Raw genomic sequence first — 23,271 nt, 5'->3', positions numbered from 1 at the left:
ACAATTGAAAATATTTGAAACCTAAACAAAGGCAAGTTTACCTTGCATATAGATAAGAAAAAGACCAAAAAACTTGAAGAGAAATGAACAAAGGAAATGAATAGATGGTCTAGTTTCATAATGATGTTAAAAGATACTCAGTTTCACTCAAAATAAGAGAAATACAAATTAAATCTATTCTGAGTGACACGTTTTCAGCTAACATATTGAATGAAACCCAGATATATAGTTAAATACTTTGTTGGTGAAATTGTGGGGGAAGAGTCACTCTCATATATTACTGGTAGGATAATAAATTGGTGCAAGCTCCCTGGAGGGCAGTTTGCTAGTATCTATCACTATACGTATATATTTATATAACATATAGTTACAGTAGATAAAACGTAAAATGTAATCAATAACCTTAATAATTGCTATGTAGTTGTTACTGTAGTGATTATATTGTATTATTTGTTATCAAATATGATTATGCTTATAGTACATATACTTGTTCAATACATATGCTTCTATATTTTTTTGTGTGTGTATGTATGTGTATATGTATTCTCTGGATCTTGCAGTTTCACTTCTGGGAATTTATCCTACAGATGCAGTGGAACATGTGTGAACTGACTTATGTATACATTTATCCAGTGCAGTGTTGTTTATAATAGCAAAAGGAAACCTAGATATTCATAAAAAAAGTGATTTGTAAGAGATGCTACATCTTTGCAATAGTGTAGGATGTAAATGTAAAAAAGAATGAATGGGGATGCTTTCTATGTACTTGTGTTGTAGATTCTCCAATATAGGCTACATGTTGTTAAATGAAAACAGCAAAGTTATAACAGTGTGGGTAGAAAGAGTGTGTATAAAATGCTATCTTATGTGTTAAAAAGGGTGAGAAGTAAAAATATGTGTTCATATTTGTATAAAGATTTCATAAGAAGCTAATAAAAGTAGTCATTTGAGGTGTTCTGGGAAGATTAGGAATAGGGATTGAAACGAGACTATTTGCCTCATGTTTTTTATATTGTTTTATTTTTGAACTATCTGAATAGATTACCTCTTAAAAATGAAATTAAAATTTTTATAAAAAGTCTTAAAATATTTCTCTCTCTCTTTTTTTCATCAGTAAGCTAAAAAAGCTGAGTGAAGACAGTCTGACTAAGCAGCCTGAAGAAGTTTTTGATGTATTAGAGAAACTTGGAGAAGGGTAAGTACAAAAAATATGAAAGTAGCATTAGGTAATGACAGAAAATTATAAATTACTATATAATATTAATCTTTCACTAGAGTATGTTTTACTGAATAGAAGTAGTATAGAGAGAACACACTTCAACATAATAAAGGCCATGACACGCCCATGGCATACATCATACTCAGTGGTGAAAAACAAAAAGCTTTTCTTCTAAGATCAGGTACAAGACATGGATGAACACTCTCACCACTTTTATTTAACACAGAACAGGAAGTCCTAGCGAGAGCAATTAGGAAAGAAAAAGAAAAGAAAATATCCAAATGAAATAGGAAGAGATAAAATTGTTTCTATTTGCACATGACATGATATTATATAGAAGAACTCAGAGTCCACCCAAAATTTGTTAGAATTAATAAAATAATTATAAATGAATTATAATTATATCAGAAAGAAGGAAACGCCTAGGAAAAATTTAACCAAGGAGGTGAAAGATCTGTTTATTGAAAGCTGTAATACATTGATGCAAGAAATTGAAGACAAAAAGATATTTTGCGCTCATAGACCGGGAGAATTCATATTGTTAAAATGTTCATACTACCCAAAGCAATCCACAGATTCATTGCAGTCCCTAACAAAATACCAACGGTATTTTTCACAGAAATAGAACAAACTGTTGTACAATTTGTTTGGAACTACAGAAAACCCTGAATAGCTAAAGCAATTATGAGAATAAAGAATTAATCTGGAGGCATCATGCTCCCTGATTTCAAACAATATTACAAAACTGTTGTAATCAGGGGTGCCTTGGTGGCTCTGTTGTTTAAGTGTCCAACTTCGGCTCAGGCCGTGATCTCATGGATTGTGAGTTTGAGCCCTGCATCAGGTTGTCTGCTGTCAGCACAGAGCTTGCTTTGGATCCTCTGTGCCCCTCTCTCTGCCTCTCCCCTGCTCACATGCTCTGTCTCTCTCAAAAGTAAATAAACATTAAAAAAAACCCTGTAGTAATAAAAATATTATGGTATTGGTATAAAAACAGTTTAATGAAGCAATATAGAGAACTCAGAAACAAACCCATGCATATATAATCAGTTAATTTATGACAAAGGAGCCAAGAATATACAATGGGGAAAGGAGAATTTCTTTAATAAATGATGTTGGAAAACTGGACACCCACATGCAAAAGAATGAAACTGGGCTTCTGTCTTATACTCAAAAATCAACTCAAAATGGATTAAAGACTTGAATGTAAAACCTGAAACTTAAACTCCTAGAAGAAAACATGGGCAGTAAACTCCTTGACGTTAGTCTTGACATGACATTTTGGATTTGACACCCAAAGAAAAGGTAACAGAGGCAAAAATGAAACAAGTAAGTGGGACTATGTCAAACTAAAAAATGTCTGCAGTGGAAGGAAACCATTGATAAAATGAAAAAGCAACCTGTAGAATAGGAGAAAATATTTTCAAGTAATATATCTGATAAGGGGTTAATATCCAAAACATATAAAGAACTCATACATCTCAATAGCAAAAAACCTGAACATTTTAATTAAAAAATGGATAGAGGATCTGAATAGATGTTTTTCCAAAGAAGACATCCAGATGGTCAGCACGTGCAAGAAAAGATGCTCAGCATCATGAATCATCAGGGAAATGTAAATCATAACCACAATGAGCTATCACCTCACACTTGTTAAAATGGCTATTACCAAAAAGACAAGAAATAACAAGTATTGGTGAGAATGTGGGGAACAGGGAACTGCTGTGCCCTGTTGGTGGGAATGAACATTGGTGCAGCCACTATAGAAAACAATATAGAGGTTCTTCAAAATATTAAAAATAGAACTACCATATGATCCAGCAGTCTCTCTTCTGGGTATATATATGTGAAGGAAGCAAAATCATCATCTTGAAGAGATACCTGCATCTTCATGTTCAATGCACCATTATTTACAACAGCCAAGACATAGAAACAATGTAAGTGTCCCATTGATGGTTGTATGGGTAAAGAAAATATGGTATATACAGATGGGTAAAGAAAATGTGGTATATATGGATGGTCCCCAATTTACCTGGTTTGACTTATGATGGTGCAAAAGTGATATGCATTCAGTAGAAACCATATATCAAATTTTGAATTTTGATCTTTTTCTGGGCTAATGATATGTAGTATCATAACCTTTCTTATGTTGGTAGGCGGCAGAAGTAAGCCACAATTCTTATTCAGCCATGCAGTCATGAAGGTAATTAATACACTTACAACCATTTTGTACTCATACCACCATTCTGTTTTTTACTTACAGCGTAGTATTCAACAAATTACATGAGATATTCAACACTTTATTACAAAACGAGCTTTGTGTTAGACGATTTTGCCCAACTGTAGGTTAACGTAAGTGTTCTGAGCACATTTAGGATAGGTTAGGCTAAGCTGTGATGTCTGGTAGGTTAAACATATTAAATGCATTTTCGTCTTAAGATATTTTGAACTTACTATGGATTTATCAGGACATAGCTGCCGTATAAGTCAAGGAAGATTCATATATTTAATGGAATATTATTCGGTCATAAAGAGGACATTATGCTAAGTGAAATAAGTCAGAGAGAGAGAAATACTGTATGATCTCACTTATATGTGGAATCTAAAAAGCCAAGCTCATAGAAACAGAGAACAAATCGGTGGTTTCCAGAGAGAGGATAACGGGGAGTGGGAGAAATGGGTGAAGGGGGTCAAAAGGTACAAACTTCTAGTTATAAGATAAATAAGTTCCAAGGATGTACATATATAGCATGGTGATTAGTTAACAATGCTATATTAAAGATTTCAGTGTTGCTAAGAGAGTAGATCTTAAAAGTTCTCATCATAAGAAAAAACTTTTTTCTGACTCTGTGAGCTGTTAGGTGTCCACTAAACTTGTAATCATTTTGTAGTATATACATACATTAAATCATTATGTTGTACACCTTAAACTACTACAATATTATATATGTCAGATATATCTCAATAAAAGTGGAAAGGAAAAAAATAGTAGTAGTATTAAAATTAATATACTTTGCAACAGTCAATATGAATTTGAAAATACTGGATTGTGCTAAATCTAGTAATTGTGTTTTTCAGAGAAGTAGGATACACACACACACACACACACACATGTATACACACACATATGTGTGTGTGTGTGTGTGTGTGTGTGTGTATATATATAAAAGAAAGGCAAGAAATGTGCCATAAAGTGACTCACAAGGTTTGTTAATTTGTTCTGTCTGGTATTCTTATTAATAAGCTTGAAAGATTTTGACTTTGTTAGGCAAGTGAACATAAGACCATCTTTCAGCATGTTGGGACTCATTTTACTTGGGGAAAAATGAGTAATAGATTGTAAATAGAGTGTCTCAGTGAGACAGAGGAATACTTAATATGATTTAAAATAATAGAGAAATGTTTCAATTTTAGCACATAGGGACATTTAATGAAATGGCAGAGTATAAAAGAACTTTCAAAATGATGAAAGGCATAAAACAATTAAAATGGTGTAAACCACTGAGAGCGAGGAAAAGGAAATAGAGGAAACAAAAATGTAAAATAATAAGCTAAATGTAAGTTGGAAGGAATAAAATGAAATATATTTTTCACTAAATGTCAGTTATCCCATTAAAAGACAAACTAGTAGGGTCAATTAAAATGCAAAAATCTAGGAATATGCTATTTATAAGAGGCCTGTAGGGTAGAAATATAGGGATAGTTCCTATTAGAGATGCCGATAAGAAAGAGATAATCCTACAAATAAAAATAAAAAGAAATAAGAGTGGCAATATTTTTATCAGGTAAATTAATTAAAGTTAAAAGATCTCAAGTGAATAAAGAGGGGTTAATATCCAAATAAAGAATAATGAGGGACTTAAGGTAGTGGCATATAAGACAATTTATATGAAACGTATATGTGTCAGTCACTATGACAGTTAAATTTGTGAAGGAAAGCTGTTAGAAATGTCAGGGGAGTCTCATAAAAGTATATTCAGATGGGAGATTTTCATAAATCTCTTTAAGAATTGGACAAGAGTAGTAGAAAAAAAGACACAGAGGATCTAAATATTGTAATAACGAACTTGATTATATTTATAAATATACGGTGTATATCTGTGCTTGTATTACAACACATATTTTGGCATTCCTCCTTTTTTTGGTATGTTCATAAAGCATTGATTAAAAAACTAACACATTGTAAAAAAAGATTTTGTATGTCTCACTGTTGATTATAGTTTGTTAAAATTAGAAAGAAATAATTACAATATGATAAAACCCATACTTGTTGGAATTTAGTACACAAAGTCTGAGGTAACCTATAGATTAAAGAGGAAACTATGAATTATTTAGAAAATGAAAAAGAGAACAAATCATACCAATATCTGTGGAATCCAGAGAAGCTGTAATTAGGGGAAAACATTTAGTTTTAAATTCCTTCATTACTAACAAAGAAATACCAAAAGAAAAGAACTTAGTGCTTACACAGTGAACTTAGAAAAATAATAAAATGTACCCAAAAAATTAGGAAGAGAGAATTCATAAAAGAAAAAGCTGAAATTAATGAAATAGAAAATAAAATTTAGAAATGATTAATACAAAAATTATTTCTTAGAGCAGATCAATAAAATAGTTAAACCTCTTCTGACTTTGACTAAAGAAAGAAGAGCAAAATGATAAAAAATTTGGAATAAGAAAGAAGTTACAACCAAAGATAGAGAAACAGTTTGAAGAATTAAGAGGCCACTATATGTTGCTCTAATGACAACTCATTTGAAAATCCAAAAGTAGATGTTTTCATAATGTAAATTCTATAAATTTCATAATAAAATATAAATATATAATAATATAAATTGATCCTCAAAAAAGTTAAAACTTAAATAGATCATTTACCATGGAAAAGATGGAAAGATAGATCTCTGTTAATTAAAAAAGATACCAGCTCATAGCACTGGTATTCACAAGAGGCAAATGTGGAAATGCTTATCAACTGGTGAATGGATAAAATGTGATATATCTGTACAATGGAATATTATTTAGCCATTAAAAGGAATGACGTACTGATACATGCTACAGTAGGATGAACCTTGAAAATATTCTATTTAGTGAAAGAAGCCAGATACAAAAGCCATATATTACATGATTCCATTTATGTGAAGAATCCAGAATAGATAAGTCCAGAGACCAGAAAGGAGATTCCAAATGATTTGGTGCTAGACAGAAGTAATGATGATACAACATTGAGAATGCACTAAATGCCACTGAATCGTACACTTAAAAGTGTTGAAAATGGTGTATTTTATGTTATATGCATTTTACTAAAAAAAAAAAAAAAGCTAAGTCTTTAAAGGGCACATAACTGTAGTTATTTTTATGAAGCCAGCATAATTTTAATATCCAAACTTAAATGTATAAAAAAAAAGAAAATTCAGCCTTACTTTGCTACCCATTATGATTTTCATGCCTGCTTTGTCTCTGGTAGAAAGATTTTGCTAGTTCTTTTCACTTCTTTATGGATCCTATCTCTCATTAAAATTAGGGAGCCCATTTCACTGTTGGCATCTCTGTTATCACTGACCTGCACTATAGAGCTTCCAAGGATGCTAGTAAGGGGAGTATCTTCTGGACCCTCTCAGTGAGCATAGTAGGAGTTTGGTGAACAAGTCAAATATATCCATTCCAGTATCTTATCTACTTGAACCTTTGGTCTCCTTTCTCTAATGTATACTGAGGATCTCTGGCATTTCTCTGTAGGCCACTTTAGAGTCCAAGTTTCAGTTAACTAGCTGAGCATACTGTTGGGAGCATACTCCTAACTGTTTGAGATAACACACTGGGTCTGGAATTTCTGGTCTTGTATCCATATCTGTGAATTCCTTTCTCCCTAGAAATCTTGGAATCTATTCCCACACATATTCTTTAGAATTCTGATAAAAACTGACAATAATCTTAAACTTTTTTGGTATGAAAAAGCAAGGTGCTATTGCATCAGATTTTATATTCATCCCTCTGGTGTCTGGGGATTTGAGTGTAGTTATAGGACTGGAAGCAATGAGAGGTGATGGAGGAGGATCTACATTCCCCTGAAAAGTGACTGCCTCAGGTGAGGTCATTATGGAGTCGTTAGGCATTGTGAGGCTCACCTTCTCCCACTGGGGAATAGGGTTGCTTTTGTTGGTAAGGGAGGCTTGGTAGGTTTGGGGGGTTCAAGGTACTCAGATTAATAAATGTCTACTTAAATGTCTCATTACCAACTCACTGGATACCTCTCTTTATAGTTAAAAGTCTAACATTAACAGAATAGACCTGGTGATGTTGTGAATTTAGTTTGCAATGTAATTCAGCTAGCATAGATTGGACCTTGAGTTTATTTTCAGAAGTCTCAGCCCTGTGCCTATAATAATTAAAAAATTCTTTTGGGGCATTCAGAAGTTTTCTGGTTCTCAGTCTTGAGCTGGAAATTTAAGCTCTGAGCTTGTCATATTTGTTATGTAACTTTTCCAATGTAGGCCTGTTCTATAGTATTTGTACTCTTATTTTCATTGTAACGTTCTAATGATACAGGTACTTGGTCTTCTAAAGCTTTGCTTACTCTTTAGGCAACTAAGGGTAATAATTTAAATAATTGTTTTGCCACTGAATTCCATAGACTGTCAATATTCTATTTGTACTTGCATTGAAGTCATTACTGTCTTCAGATCTAAGAAAGAACTAATTCAAGCTTCTTATCTTTAAGATCTTTCCCTTGGAACCACTTCCTATGCCAAAAACTATTGGTAGCAGGGTGTGATCAGGAAAAGAAAAGCTCCTTGTTGTACTCTGGTTATAGAGAGTTTATTATAAAATTAGGAGCTCAAATGACTTGTTGAAGGGCCGCAGATACAGAGGTCATCAAATCTGCTAATGAAGGTCAGAGAAGCCGACACTAAACATCTCTGCCCGAAACACTGAAATGAGTGTTTCTTAAAAGCTCACTGGGAATCTACTGGAATCCTTAAGAACCTTTGAGAAGCTCCCGCCAACTCTCTTATTCTGTAGCAACATGTATTGGTCATCAAAAACTCAGCAGGAAGCCACCGTATATGTCACATTTGTCAGTGCATCTGCTCCAACTACATCTGGAGAATGATGGTTTCTCCTCAACTTTTTGCCGTTCAGATTTCGTGCATATTCTTCTCGTTGTCAGACTGTTAACTAGGTTCCATTCAAGGAAAGGAATTCTGGGAAATGTGGTTCCCAGCTTCTCTTTTGCAGTAATGAGACTTTAGAAGAGAGTGATGGTGTTCATTCGCAGTAGATAACCCATCACTGAATTCTGTATTGGCTTTTGAGGGAATATATATATATATATATATATATGCACACATGCATGTTTATATACATATATATATGTATACATACATATATGATGTTTAAGGGGGGAGGTATATATGTGTGTGTGTGTGTGTGTGTGTATTTTTACGTGCATAAATTAGGACTACATACACAAAAAGGTGTCTTTGAGTATCAAATTAAAGAAATTACTTCGGAAAGCTTAAAGAAACAGAGGATAGGATAAAATTCATTTTATTAGGGTAGCTGGTTTATCACTTATTTTTCACTTATTTTAAAAGATTATAAATTTGAAAGTGATTCTGCATAGCTTTCTAATACTAGGAAACGTGCCATGTCTTTCAATGACTTGCTCTTCTTTCTCCTCTGCAGAAATGATTCAGTGGGAAGAGTATGGTCTTTGGAATCATTATATGTTTAAATTCTTTGTTAAATTATATGTTTAAATTCAGTATCTGAGTCTCTGTTCCCTCATTTATAAAATGTTGGTGGTAGTATTTTACCTCACAGTTGAGAGGGTTGAATTCGATAATTCATGTAAAACACTAATCCTAGTACCTGGCTTACTGTAAGAAAAGAAAGTGGTAGCAATGTTTACTTTGTCTTCTGATTCATACCAGAGTACACATGGCTTCCCTCTCTCATTGTTTTGCGCTTTAAAACACATAAATATTTAATTGGCAAAGTTTCAAGGGTTGTAGCAGAGATGATTTTTGGGCAGGGGGCCATTAGATCCTATTACTCCTTTGATTTACCTGTAAGTGTGTGGTCTTGCTCTTGAGGAGGAGGAGGAGCATTTGAGGAGACCTTGGATGTATGACAAAGAGAAAACCAGATTCCTTGCTTCTCTAACTTTGGTAATAATGTAGTCCTCAGCTGAGGGTTTCATTTTGCTTTTATTCGGTCTCAACAGGCATGGGGCTTTAATATTTTGGGGATGATTATGCTTAAGGTGAGATAGGCCTTTTCCCCTAACTTGAGACTTTGGCTGTTTTTGTTCTATATTTCATTCTTTTAATTTTCATTTATATCTTCTTAATGCTGCATTTGTTTGAGTTGACAAACCGTAAGTCTACTTCTTTCATTCATAAGGAAAAAAGCAAATCTTTATATATGAACTTGATGATTTTAGTAGATTTTAACTATATAATTGAAGCATTAAAGCTAAGGTATAATTCACTTTTCTTATTTGTTTACTTTGAGTTATCACCATTAAATAGTGTTTTAAACCAGAAAAAACTACATGCAAAAACTCACTCATAGTAGACTTTTTCTTTAATACCTATGATATTTGAAAGGAAAAAAATAAATGTCTTGGTTTCTTTTAGGTCTTACGGAAGTGTATTTAAAGCAATACATAAGGAATCTGGTCAGGTTGTGGCAATTAAACAAGTACCTGTTGAGTCGGATCTTCAGGAAATAATCAAAGAAATTTCCATAATGCAACAATGTGACAGGTATGAAGAGATCTTATTTCTTTATTTACCTTCATTCTGATGAGTTTTGCTAACAATATGTAAGAAAATGTATTCTTTGGACATCTGGTTAGCTTTCTGACTTTCCATCTGAAGTGAGACTAATCCTTCAAGGAAGATAAGGATAGTTTTGTGGTGTTGTCTTTAGGACTTACAGTTCTAAGGGGGAAATAATCTTATAAAGCAACATATGGTGGCAGAAAATACTTAAGCCATTTTCTTATTTTCAGGGCAAATTATGGGTGAAAATTATTTTTTAATGTGAAGGGGGATCATTTAACAGTCTTTTTTTATATAATTGTTTTTAGTAATTAAAAACAGCCATGTTTTATGTAACTCTAATTCATTCAACAGACATTTACTGAGCATTGCTGGTGGGCCAGCTGCTACTATGCCAGAGTCCAGGAATACCAAAAGAACTAAACTATTGCTTTTCTTCTTGAGGGGCTAGTGATCTAGTTGGGAAGACAGATACTTACATAAATAGCTATATAATACAGCACAGTCCCTGTACTCCCTGGTGCATGGGGTGATGTGAGAGCAAGGAGGCAGGGTACATTAACTCCCAGCCAGCAGTTATGAAGTCTGGCATGCTGAGGAAGAGTTAATTAAAATTGTGGAGAAATGGAGGGATGAGAGAGAGTGAAGAGAATTATAGGTAGACAGGTGAAAATCAGCTCACTGGTATGTGCTGTTCCGACAAGGTTTAGAATTACCGGAGTGGAAGGCATGAGACAGAGATTGGTGTGAAATGGGATAGGGAAATGGAGCTGACCGTGAAGTGTCTTATGTGCCCTGTTAAGTAGTTTGGTCAGAAACGCAGAGTTTATGAATTAGGACTATGTTTAGCCTATAGTTACTTAGTTAAAGAGGGATTTCATTACTCTCCCTTTACAGTGGTCTCCAGGTAGGGTTGGTATAGCAGCATAAAGTAACCACAGTCTCAGACTCAGACTTTTTTTCTTATACTGTGCTATCCTTATTACGTGGCTTGTGTCCTCATGCTTATTATCTTGTGGTTCGAAGAGGGCTGCTCTTGCTCCAGCCTTATGTTTATGTTCCAGTAGAAGAAAAAAGGGAAAAGGCAGGAAAGAGCTTTCCCAGAAACCTTCAACTTACGTTTTAATCATCAAAATTGATTGAGCCACATGGTATATTACAGCTGATGACTCAGGGGAATCTGGACACATTGTCACCTCTAATCCGATCAGGGCCCAATATATTAGTAAGAGGTCTATGAAAAACTTTCTCTTCCAAAAGTGTATAAGGTCCATATATTATAAGCCCTTTGGCTAATGAGGTGACTGAATAATCATAGAAGAACTTTGTTGCTTGAGTCTGTTCAGTTTTGCTTTTCTTTATTGTGTACTACATATTTAGATTATATATTTTCAATAAAGGCTGTATAACTGGAAATTCAAGTGGTTATAGAAAAAAATACATTCCTCGGCTCCCAGATCAAAATATGTAATTCAAAGTTTTCCCACACCTTACTATTAATCTGGTAATTTGATAAGAATATGGTTACCACAGTTTGTTGTAGAAAAGAAAGATTGAGCATAGAATAGTGTTGGGCCCATCAGGGGCTTAATACTTGCATGTTGCTATTACTACTTTATTCTTATGATTAAGTATAGTTTAGGGACTGCTGTTGTCCTTTAGAGGTTTTAACTTGAGTGTGCTCTGGGAAAGGCAGGGTTGCAAATATTACCTATCATACACATCTTCCTCTAATCTTTGTGCATCTTAGGACCAATCTGCTCTTGCTCACATTTCTTTCTCAGCTACCTGTTTGTTTCTTTTGCTTTCAGTTTTCACTCTTCCAACCCATTTTCTACCCTAAAACTGGAGTGATCTTTCTAAAATGCAAATCTAATTAAGCCATTCCTTGTTTAAAACCTTAAATGCTTTCCCATTGCCTGGATAGATCCAACCTCCTAAGCATGGCATATAAAGTCCTTTATAATTGTGCCTGTGCTTCCAGTCTTCTGTCTTACCTGAGTTTCTCTTTTAAGCACACTTTTACCTGCATTCTCTGTCACCTGACTCTTAAATTCTGTGATTTTGGGAGTATGTCTTAGTAAGTGCCCTGGATTTTGCCACACTGTGGTTACTCAAATATGGGAATTACTGATTCTAGTCCGGGCGACTCAACTGGAGAATACCCAGAAGGAACTTCGCATTTAACATTCTTAGACCAAATTTTTAATTATTGCAGAGAAGCCTCTGCAGTTCCTGTTCTGTTAATGGCATCATCACCTACTTAGTCTCCCAACAACAAAATTGAGAGTCATCTTTGTTTCTTTTTCTGATACTTCTGAGGGCGCTATCTTATAGATTCTCCTTCTGAAATGTCTTCACTATCTTTGTCCTTCTCTTCATTTCCTGAGAGGGACTCATATTACCACACGTTACAATGCCTAGCACTACTGTACTTTTTGTTGAGTGAATGTGAATGGATATGGTATGAATAAGGAATATGGAAGAGTGTTGTAGGTTGAGGGAACCCTAGGGAAATCTGGTCCTTTGTCATTATATATTTTCAACTACTCAGGAGAAAGAAGAGTAAAGAATAAAAGGGGAAAGAAATGTGAATAAAGTTCTAGAAATTTTGTACCACTTTATAGCAGAATGTCTTGTACATGGTAGGGATGTCTCAAATATTTGTTGACTGAAATATGGTGGAACAATTACTGGTAAAAAATAGTTCATGCCTTTTGGATTTTACTTTCAGATTCACTATTCACATGAAATAGTGAAGAATCAGAAAAATTAGTAGGTTAAAAGATCCTAAAAATACTAAAAGATAGGACAAGTAAAAAATAAACCAGGAAATGACAGGGCAAGCATTACATTTTAGCTACTAATTACTAGTGTTAATTTAGATGTGGTATCAGGAAACTAACATGTAAATGATTTGTAAGAGAACAGTACAAATTGAAAAATTCCCACTTAGAGAAAATGAGATTTGCATTTTTGAAATTAAAATAAGGTCTATTCAGCTATATGAACATTTGGCAAATTGTCTATAAAAAGAGACCAGAGGGTGTTTAAATTTTTTTGTTCATTTTAGTAAATATTAAACATGTGTTTAATACTGCATTTTGGCATAAATATTTGAGGGAGCCCATCTCCATTGTTTATTACAGAATCTTTTGTGTCTAGTCCAGTGCTTGGCACAGAGTAGACGTTTAATAAATATTTGTTGAATATATAAATCATAGAATGTTAATGTTAGGCTAGATCTCTGTAGGGTCTATTAATTTAGAGTTTTGCAAATGTATTCTGCTCTAAGGAGGTGCGGGTATTTTCCTCCAACAGTGAAGGATTGAGCAGAATGAGAAACTTCAGCCATTGCTTTTATCTTTTTTCTATACTGGGGCTCATTCTAAAATTTTATTTGAGGAAAAGACTCTTCGTGCTAAAGCATATTTTAGAACTTAAAAAATTTTACATATACAGAAAATGGGACCTAGAGATTTTACATGAATTGTCCCAAATCACACAGCTAGTTAGTGACTGGGATGCCATAAGAACACACATTTGCTACTCTAGCCTGTGCTGAAGAAAGCAGGGTCTACAGAAAGATTCCAGCACTTCAGACTGAAGCACTCTTCAAGGCATTGCTAGCGGTGGAGGCAGGAGCTGGTCAGTAATAGTTAGGAATACTGTGTGCTAGGTAATTTGGAGACAAGGGAACCACAGTTGATATGGCCCCTATATTCCTTGTCCTTATACTACTCATGGAACTTCTCCTGTGTAAACCAGGAGAAATGTGTTGTTACCACATGCATCAAGGCACACAATTATTCACTTATTTATGCACTCAACTAATATATATTGAGTACATACTGGTAAGGGGAGCCTTTATGCATTGCTCACAGGAGATACAACAATGAAGGAGTCTTAGACTTTAGAGGGACTTTCAGTTAGATGGGAGAGGCAGATGAATGGATGGACTGTTTTATACAGTGTGATAAGAGCTGGGATGGGCTAATTATGGAAACTATGTAGGTCGGAATACATATCCAACACCTCACCATTGGAGATTCAGGGAAGGCTACTCCAGGGAGGTCATACCCAAACTAAGTGATTTAGAATTACTTAGATTTGGGGGGCAAAGAGGAGAGGCAATCCATGTGTTGGGAATAGCACATTTTTAGCTGGTCTGCTTAGAGGCTTCTACCAGAGTAGTCCCTCTCCTGCCTGTTCTATTTGCTGATGTTTCTGGGTAAAATTCCATTAAAGCCCTGTTAGTGAGGGCCTTCCCCCCCCCCCCACAAAAAAAAGTTTGAAAATCACCATACTGAAGGATTTGTGATGAATTTTGGCAATTTGTATTAGTTCATGTATATGTATATTCATTTTTGGGTGGGCCCAGAAATAAATTGCTGTGATTTAGATTTATATTGGAAACAGCTCAGTTTTCATAGGAGAGTATTCACATAGCCTTTGTAAAAACACTGTGTTACCCCTATTAGGTTTAGAGCACTGTTAAGATGGTAGAAGGATGTTAGTGAAACTTCTGTAATGAAAAATAGCCATTTCTTAGTATTTTAATTTTTACATGCTCATAATGGGAGGACTTTATTTTTTTATTTATTTTTTTTATTTATTTATTTTTTTAATTTTTTTTTCAACGTTTTTTATTTATTTTTGGGACAGAGAGAGACAGAGCATGAACGGGGGAGGGGCAGAGAGAGAGAGGGAGACACAGAATCGGAAACAGGCTCCAGGCTCCGAGCCATCAGCCCAGAGCCTGACGCGGGGCTCGAACTCACGGACCGCGAGATCGTGACCTGGCTGAAGTCGGACGCTTAACCGACTGCGCCACCCAGGCGCCCCGTTGTCAGACATATTTCACTAACATTCAGAAAAATGCTTAATTACTTGAGTCAATTACTTGAGTCAATTTGTGGTTGACCAGAATCATTTTAAAGTTTGATTGGGGAAGTACATTGTAAGTTTATCCTACTAATTTTTTTTTCTATTAGAGAAAATAAATAGGATTTCTTTTAAAAGTAAAATAGAAATTAAAATAATCTCTGTTTTGACAGGATGGATTAAGTGCTTTGTGACATTCTAATTATATATTTTAGAATTTCTATGGTACTTAACTAGTACTTATGTAAATCAGATGACTCTTGAGTCACAGAACAATGGTTTAATGGAAAATAATTATACGCCAGTTAGAGAAGTGTTTTAAGATCATTTCAGGGTTAAACCCAGTACTTCTGGTATTTAAAATTACCAAGAATTAGAAATATAAAGTAAAAATGTGTGAAATGGAAAATCTGTTTTCTTGATTTTAAATGTTAATGTTACCATAGTGCATGGATAGGAAATATTTTATTCAAGTTGCCAGTCTTTCTTGTTGCCAATATCTTGTTGCCAATAATTACAAACTGGGAAGGTATATACTATATATAGTGCTAAAGTATGTGTATGGATGAATCATAATCTTCGGGAATTCCTTCATCAGTTATCAAAGGAAAGACTTTACCCCATTTATATTTATAGTTTTTATTGTTCTTTATTCTTTTCTGCATTTCTCAGTTGCCTGAATAACTTGTCCTTTAGTATGGTCTTTTATGTGAGTATGATGGCGATAAGTGAAAATGTTATTTCACTTCATTTTTTATATGGTATACTTGCTGGGTAAAGAATTCTAGGTTGAGGGGCACCTGGGTGGCTCAGTCGGTTAAGCCTCCGACTTCGGCTCAGGTCATGATCTCATGGTTCATGAGTTCGAGCCCCGCATCAGGCTCTGTGCTGACAGCTCGGAGCCTGGAGCCTGCTTCTGATTCTGTGTCTCCTTCTATCTCTGCCCCTCCCCAACTTGTGCTCTGTCTTTCTCTGTCTCTCAAAAATAAATAAATGTAAAAAAAAAAAAAAAAAAAGTTTAAAAAGAATTCTAGGTTGGAAGTTTCTTTTAGTTTTTGATTTAAAAGGAAGACCACCTAAGTTAAAGATATCTCATTAGGGATGAAGTATTGCTGATTGTTAGTTATGGATTGCTATCTGGTTTTGATCAAATGTTTCCTTGAAAATTAAAGGCACAGGGAAAAACAAATCCGTTTAAGTTATATCCCCTTTAAAAAACATTTAGGGATGCCTGGGTGGCTCAGTTGGTTAAGCATTCGACTTTGGCTCAGGTCATGATGTCGCCATCCATGAGTTCGGGCCCCGCATTGGGCTCTGTGCTGACAGCTCAGAGCCTGGGGCCTGCTTCGGATTCTGTCCCTCTTTCTCTGCCCCTCTCCTGCTCGTGCTCTGTCTCTGTCTCTCTCTGTCTCTCTCTGTCTCTCTCTCAAAAATAAACACTAAAAAATAATAAAATAAAAAACTTTTAAGTTTAATCTGTTTAGCTTGAAGTAAACACTGTTTACTTAACCTCCCTCTTCTCTGTACAGTTTCATAACTTGTCACTTCTATTATGCACTTTAGAATATAAATGGTTCCAAGAATAAAAACTGGATTCATATTTGGTGTTTTTGTAAATGTTATTACCTCATCCTCTCCTCCACCTTTGAGTGCTTCCCTTATCCCCAGGCTTTGTCTACTGAATTTGCGTCCATGAGGCACCAGCTCAGAGATCACCTCCTCTTTGAAACTTTTCCTGTTTTCTGAGTAGTTTCTTATCTAATTAATTAATTAGGTGTTTACTATACATTCACACATAAAGAGCATGATAAATTCTAGCTGCCATTATTATTATAATCTTTACTATTATTATTACTTTTTTCATATTTTGACAGGTAGGTAGACTTTGCACCTTTTTATATGTGTATTGGCTCTTTTATTTCCTTTTTGTGCTGTTTTGTCATTATGGTTGGCATTTTTCTTACCAGTTTTCGGGATTGCCTGGCAGTTTGCTAATAGTTATATGAGCACTTCACATATCAAAAAAATTTTTTTAAATTTTTATTTGGTTTTGAGAGAGCACGAGTGGGGAAGGGGCAGAGAGAGAGGGACACTAAGAATCCGAAGCAGGCTCCAGGCTCTAAGTTGTCAGCACAGAGCCTGACACAGGGCTCGAACTCACGAACCACGAGATCATGACCTGAGCTGAAGTTGGATGCTTAACTGACTGAGCCACCCAGGTGCCCCCAGCACTTTACATATTTTAAAAAGTCAGAAAACCAATTATTTTATTGTCAGAATAGATCTTAAAGAAGAAGAAGCTTCAGAATATCTCTTTCAGAGGTTTCATACCTTCACCTATTCTTTTTCTTTGGGAAATATCTAGGAAAAGATAAAGGCATAGAATTAAGTTTAGGAGTTAATTATATTCCAGTGATTGGGACTGAGGCTGAGCAGCAAGGGGTTGGGATTGTATCTATTTAAATGTTGCTGCTTAACATGGGGCAGATCACAGAGTTGGCATTTGAGCTGATAATAAATGACAACCGTAGTAATTAATGGTAGTAGTACTTGAGATAGGATGAAGGTGAAACACTTCTATATTCCAATGGGTGATAAAAGTTTCTCTGAGTCTCCTGGTTGCATTATGAGTAAAAGTCACTATTTAGTTAGTATTCATTGAATCTTTCAGCTTCTAAGTATTGGGGATCTATAAATATGTGTGAGTTAAATTCTTGATTTCTGTGCTCAGACTCACAAACACAGGTCAAGTCCTAGTATATATTTTAGTAATTGACTATTTTTCAAAGTAATTACATTGTTTTGAACCATGGTTTAAGTTTGCTGAAACTTACATGTAGATCACCCTGCTATGGTATCCCATACTTAGAAATCACATTTAATTAGTCAGCCTTTAGTGTTTAGGAAAAGAATAGTTGTAGTTGCTTTCTCCTGCTATAAGCCACTCAGGGACAGAAGTTTTAATGTATTTATTTGTTGTGTACTCGGAAAAGTTCTAAGAAAATGCCTAAGGTTATTCTCTCCCATTTTGACCCATTTTTTGATTTGACCACTTACTTTAACTTAACCTAGTACTATGGATTTTAGTTTTGGCTCTTTCACAAACTAGTTTCAAGATCTGAGCACGTCATATAACTGGCAGGGACTTTAGCTTCCTCGTCTGTTAAATAATAATTAACATCTGCAATGCTTTACATTTTATTTGGCAATTTTATTTACATTTCAGTTGAATGGAAAGGTTCAAAACATTTATTGATCTAGGTGCAGTGCTGCGCAGTAGAGGTCCAAATAACTCTAATAAATTTTGCCATTGTTGCATTGTTGAGATAATACCTATATAAAAAGCTAGTTCAACTCTGTGAAGAATTAGACTTCTTTCAGAGCAGTAAAAGAGAAGCATTTAGCCTAACATGGAAGTTCAGAGAAAGCTTGGTAGGAGATATAACCCCTTAGCAGATTCTTGGAAGAGGAGGAGTCTTTATCATTAGAATGCTGGCTCCTATCTTCTTTGTTTACGGCTTTATCTCTGTTCCTAGCACAGTGCCTGGCATGTAGAATGCTCAGGAAATATTTCTTGCATGCATGGATGAATGAATGAATGAATGAATGAATGAATCAGAGAAGAGAGGGTAAAGGACATCTTGGAAGAAGAAATAATGATGTGCTGAATTTATACTTCCCTCTCTAAAAGTTCAGGGTCATACTTCTAGGTCACCTGGAGAAAGTTCCCAGCATCTGGTTTAAAAACGGATTTACTTTTCTCACACTTAATTGCTCAGAATCATTGCCACATTGTAGTTTGATGGATCTATGTTAGGATCATGATGTTGCTGTATAATTTTTTGTTTTTTTTTCTGGAGTTGTTTCCTTTTCCCCCCCTTATGTTTAGAGAAGCAGCATAAGCCTTCTTTATCATTTTGCTAATGTCTTCTTTCTTACTCATTTGATCTGTTTCCTGGAATTTATGTGATTCTTCTTTGAGAAGACATTCTTTGGAGCTTCCTGATTTCTTGTTCTAATGTGGACTCATTGCTTTTTAGGTCTGCTGTACAGCTGTGTCCTTGGAATTTCTTTTCACTGGACTTTTGGGTTAGTGCCATCATTTTCTTGTATACTTCCTCTTTCGTTAGTTTTCACTCTTGTTTTGTTTTCTTCCTTAAACTATCTTCTTCATGATACAAGAATAAGCGATCGACTATTTGAGTTCTTGCATGTCTGAAAATGTTTTTATTTTGCTTTCACAGTTGATTGTTGGCTTATGTAGAAATTTATGTTGAAAATAAGTTTTTCTCAGAACTTTGAGAGCTTTTGTGTATTACCTTCTAGCATCCAGGGTTGCTAATGTTATAGCTAATGCCTCTCAGAGTCTTATTTATTTGTAGGTTTTTTACCACTCCCTCCCAAATCTGGAGCTTTTTCGACTTCTTTTTTTTTTTTTTTAATTTTTCCTATTTTAAATGTTTAACTTATTTTTGAGAGAGAGAGAGGGAGAGAGAGAACTCAGGCAGGGGAGGGGCAGAGAGAGAGGGAGACACAGAATCCCGAGCAGGCTCCAGGCTCTGATAGAGCCCAATGCAGGGAACCGCGAGATCATGACCTGAGCTGGTTGGACGCTTAACCGACTGAGCCACCCAGGTGCCCTAGACTTTTCTTTTTATTCTGATAGTTCTGATACTGTACAAGGAACAAGATGTTTCAGAAGGATGTGTCTAGGTATGAGTCCTTTTTATTAGTTATGCTCAGCACTCTGTGCTTTTCAAATAAACCCTTGTGCCTTCAGCTTTGGAACATTTCTCTGATAATCTTCTTCTGTTTTCTTTATTGGATGGTGAATCTCCTGAATTTTATTCTTTTTTTTTTCCCTCCTAGATTTTTTTGTCTTTTCTGGGGAGTGGGTAGGAGGTGGTTTCTTCTACTTTATTTTCCAATTCTTTTAACTGAACTTTTTATTTCAGGAGTTAGGTTTCAATTTACAAGAACTCTTTCATTTTTGATTATTTCTTTTTTGTAACATCTTGATGCTGAGACATGGATGCAGAAGTTTTTCTAATCACTTATTTTCTGTTTCCTGAATCATCTCTACTTCTCTGCGATTGTTGTTTTACTTGCTTTCTTTGTTCTGGTATAGCCTATGGTAAGCCTGGCCAACAGAAAGGCTGACTAGCTCTCACTGGAAGCATTGGGCAGTGCTTTTTGACTGGCAGGTGTTATTAGGGTGAATGGGCTAGGAGCTGGCTTTTAGGGGAAGGGCCTACAGAGGCAATTTGTTCAGTTTCTTGAGAGAGGAGTCATTCCTCCCACCCCTGCCCCCCAATCTGGGGGTAAGTGCCAGAATGCATGTAATCTGCTTATACAGGGATGGGGGTAGGGGTAGAGTAGGGATTCCATTTTGTTTTCTTATTCCATTTTCTTCTTTTCAGCTTCCATGGAGAAGCTAGCCACTGTTTCTGTCCCCCTTCTTATTCCTGCCTTCCCTGCCCAGTGTGGCTAATTTGGAGCCCCCTGGAGTTGACGTGGCAATCACTCCTTTTGTTGCAGACCCCTTCTTTGCCTGCTCTTGGCTGTGGCTCTTTCCATAGAATGCTTCCAAATTTATTAATACTCTCCTGTGATAATTCTTTTGTTATTGATTATTTATTTTAAAAAGTCTCTCTCAGCTTAATGAGGTTTCAGGAGGAGGAGATGCAAATAACTAAACAAATTAATTACAAATTTAGGTTGGCTTTTGAATCTGAATCAGTGATATTCCCCCCTCATCTTATGTATATATATTTTAAAACTTTCATATTCTTAGGTGTGTAGTACAACTACTTTGAGGAGTAGTTTGATAATTTCTTTCAAGGTTGAATACATATACAATCTGAGATCCATCCAGCAATTAATTCTCCTCTTTCATCTGCACCTAGAAGAACCCTAGCACAAGTTGTACAGTGACACATAGATAAGAATGTTGTCACAACAGAAAATTAGAAGCAAATTTAAATCTGGATCAGCTCTAGACCCTGGACTAGAGGATTGCTACTGTTCTTTCCATCTCCATAACTCCATAGCTCTTTAGGAAAGGCAAACTGAGGATAGAATTCTGGCTGAAACCATTCAGAATACCCAGTAGCCAGCTGTACAGATGAGAATGACATTAAAATGCCAAATAGATTTTGTGTCTTAAAATGTATATAAACATTTATCTTGGAATACAAGAGAAATTTTTAGTATTTACCTTTACCGGGATGAGATATATTTCTGTGATATTGGGGAGAACTGGGCATTGAGGGAACAAAAAATAACGGAGAGGAAGTTCCAGACTGAAGAAGGCTGCTTCTAAGTTATGTATATGCGTTTTCCTCCGAGCTGGTGGTGGGCTTATTATTTTATAATGGAAATAATTGGGAAAGCCAAGTTTTATTTAGACATCACTTCTTTAGAAGTGTGAAGGACACATTAAGACCATTCTGCTTGGTAAATTCTCACTGATTGTTAGTTTTATAATAGTGATTCTCAACTCTGGTGTCAGACTTTTGATAGATATTTAATTAATTACTTTTATTTTATTTATAACATATGCTCTTTTAAGTTTATTTATTTTTTAGTAATCTCTACACCCAGTGTGGGCCTCAAACCCACAACCCTGAGACCAAGAGTCACATGCTTTTCTGACTGAGCCAACCAGGTGCCCCGATAGATATTTTACGAGCAGCTATTTATTTAGTATTGGTATGTGTCAGGCATTATTCTAAACACATTGCATATGTTTTTGCATTTAATCCTCATATAAGAATTAAACAACTGTATGACATAAGAACTATTACTGAGCCATTTTGTAGATGGGAAACTGAATTACAGAGTGGTAAAGCAGTTTAGAGGGAAAGAAAGGGTTGAAATGACAGCTAACTGCTATAGTTAAGAGCACAGACTCTGGAGGCAGAGTATCTGGGTTTGAGTCCTACATACTAGCTGTGTGAACTCGGCTGTTTCTTAACTTCTCTGTTACTCATTTTCTTCATCTGCTAAATGGGATAAGAAGACCACCCTACTTCATTGAGTTGTTCCGAAGATTAAATATATAAAGTGCAAGGAATAGCACTTAGCACATAAAAACCCTGTATCTATTTGCTGTTGGTACGGTCATCATCCTGTCATTCTCACTTGTATAGGTGGGAATGTCTTTGCAATCAGATGTGTTTGAACACAATATGCAGAGGACTATGGAACCAAGAACAGAGTCTGAACATTCACTGTTTGTACTTTGAATTATCTTTTTTAATGAAGGAGGTATACACTTAATAAGAGAGGTACATTTTTAGGTGCAGTGAAAGTTTCTTTAATAGAATCAGACAGTGGCTATTCACAACATACTAGGACATGTTATCTTAGTGCCCTTTGAATTAATGCCTCGTACATAATGGTCTTTTTAGTAAATGCTTGATTTAATGTGTTTTAAAAATATATGTTCTGCCTTGATGTGTATTTTGTGTCACTTCAGACAGCTTTGTTTTTTCTTGGTGAATGCATACCAGTTTCTTATTGATTTCTTTGGAATTTCAAAGTTTAATTATTATTTTATTGTTAATAACAGACATCTTTTTTATTTGTTTGGATTTCTGTTCCATAAAGTGCTTTTTGGGCATGTGTATTTGGCTCTTTGTTATTGGACTAATTCATGTTTGACTTCCCTAATCACTTTGTTGCATGTTCCCCCTTTGTGTAATAGATACTAGTTCATACAGGATTTACAACTCCATATATATTGAGTGCTTTTCTGTTGTCTTCTGATCTCTTTTTCAGGAATCTTTTCATGTGGGAAAGGATTTTAAAATGTCTGCCCACTGACCATTTTCACAGTAGAGTATCAGTTCTCTTTCTCTTCAGATCAAGGGATTATAAGCAGCGTGTATATATGTATATTTACATATGGTGTAAGTAGTGAAAGCTTTCATTTTGAATCACTAGTTGTGGGACTTTGTGATAGATTATTAATCTTTTTTTTTTTTTTTTTGCCAAACATCTGCAATCCAGATTTCATGAAAGACAGCCTCTCTCTGCCCTGTAATAATGGCTAAAATATTCTAGTTATGTTTTCTAATGTATGTACTTTGTGTTGAGCAGATTTGTGTTTTTCTGGAAGAATCCCATAAATTTTTTATTGTTTAAGACTTTGGCTATTTTATACCCTCAACCCTTCTTTTTTTGGGTGGGATGAGATAGCATGGTGAGGGGTGGGAGGGAGTTACTGAGTTGTTCTGCTGTTTTTCCCCAGTGTTTTTTTCATGTTGGATACCTAAGAGCCCCATTAAATGTATGTATTCTTTTCCCAAGAGAGAAGGAGTAAGAGGGGGAGAAATTTTGATTGTAAAGAAGTTGGAATCTGAGGCTTGATGGATG

The 23,271-nt window shown here is 35.2% G+C and overlaps 1 protein-coding gene across 1 annotated transcript in view; it reads left to right on the top strand.

Annotated features, from left to right (window-relative positions):
* Window positions 1-23,271, top strand: part of LOC125917075 (serine/threonine-protein kinase 3-like) — a 55,119-nt gene that overhangs the window by 6,418 nt on the left and 25,430 nt on the right. The window contains exons 3-5 of the mRNA XM_049623329.1: window positions 1,115-1,195; window positions 9,862-10,012; window positions 22,704-22,805. Coding sequence (XP_049479286.1) covers window positions 1,115-1,195; window positions 9,862-10,012; window positions 22,704-22,805 — 334 coding nt within the window. The remainder of the gene's footprint in view (window positions 1-1,114; window positions 1,196-9,861; window positions 10,013-22,703; window positions 22,806-23,271) is intronic.

The sequence above is a fragment of the Panthera uncia genome, unplaced genomic scaffold, assembly GCF_023721935.1.
Source record: "Panthera uncia isolate 11264 unplaced genomic scaffold, Puncia_PCG_1.0 HiC_scaffold_1455, whole genome shotgun sequence".
Classification (NCBI taxonomy): Eukaryota; Metazoa; Chordata; class Mammalia; order Carnivora; family Felidae; genus Panthera; species Panthera uncia.
Note: the sequence above shows the minus strand (reverse complement) of the source record. Positions and strands in the feature narration are given on the sequence as shown.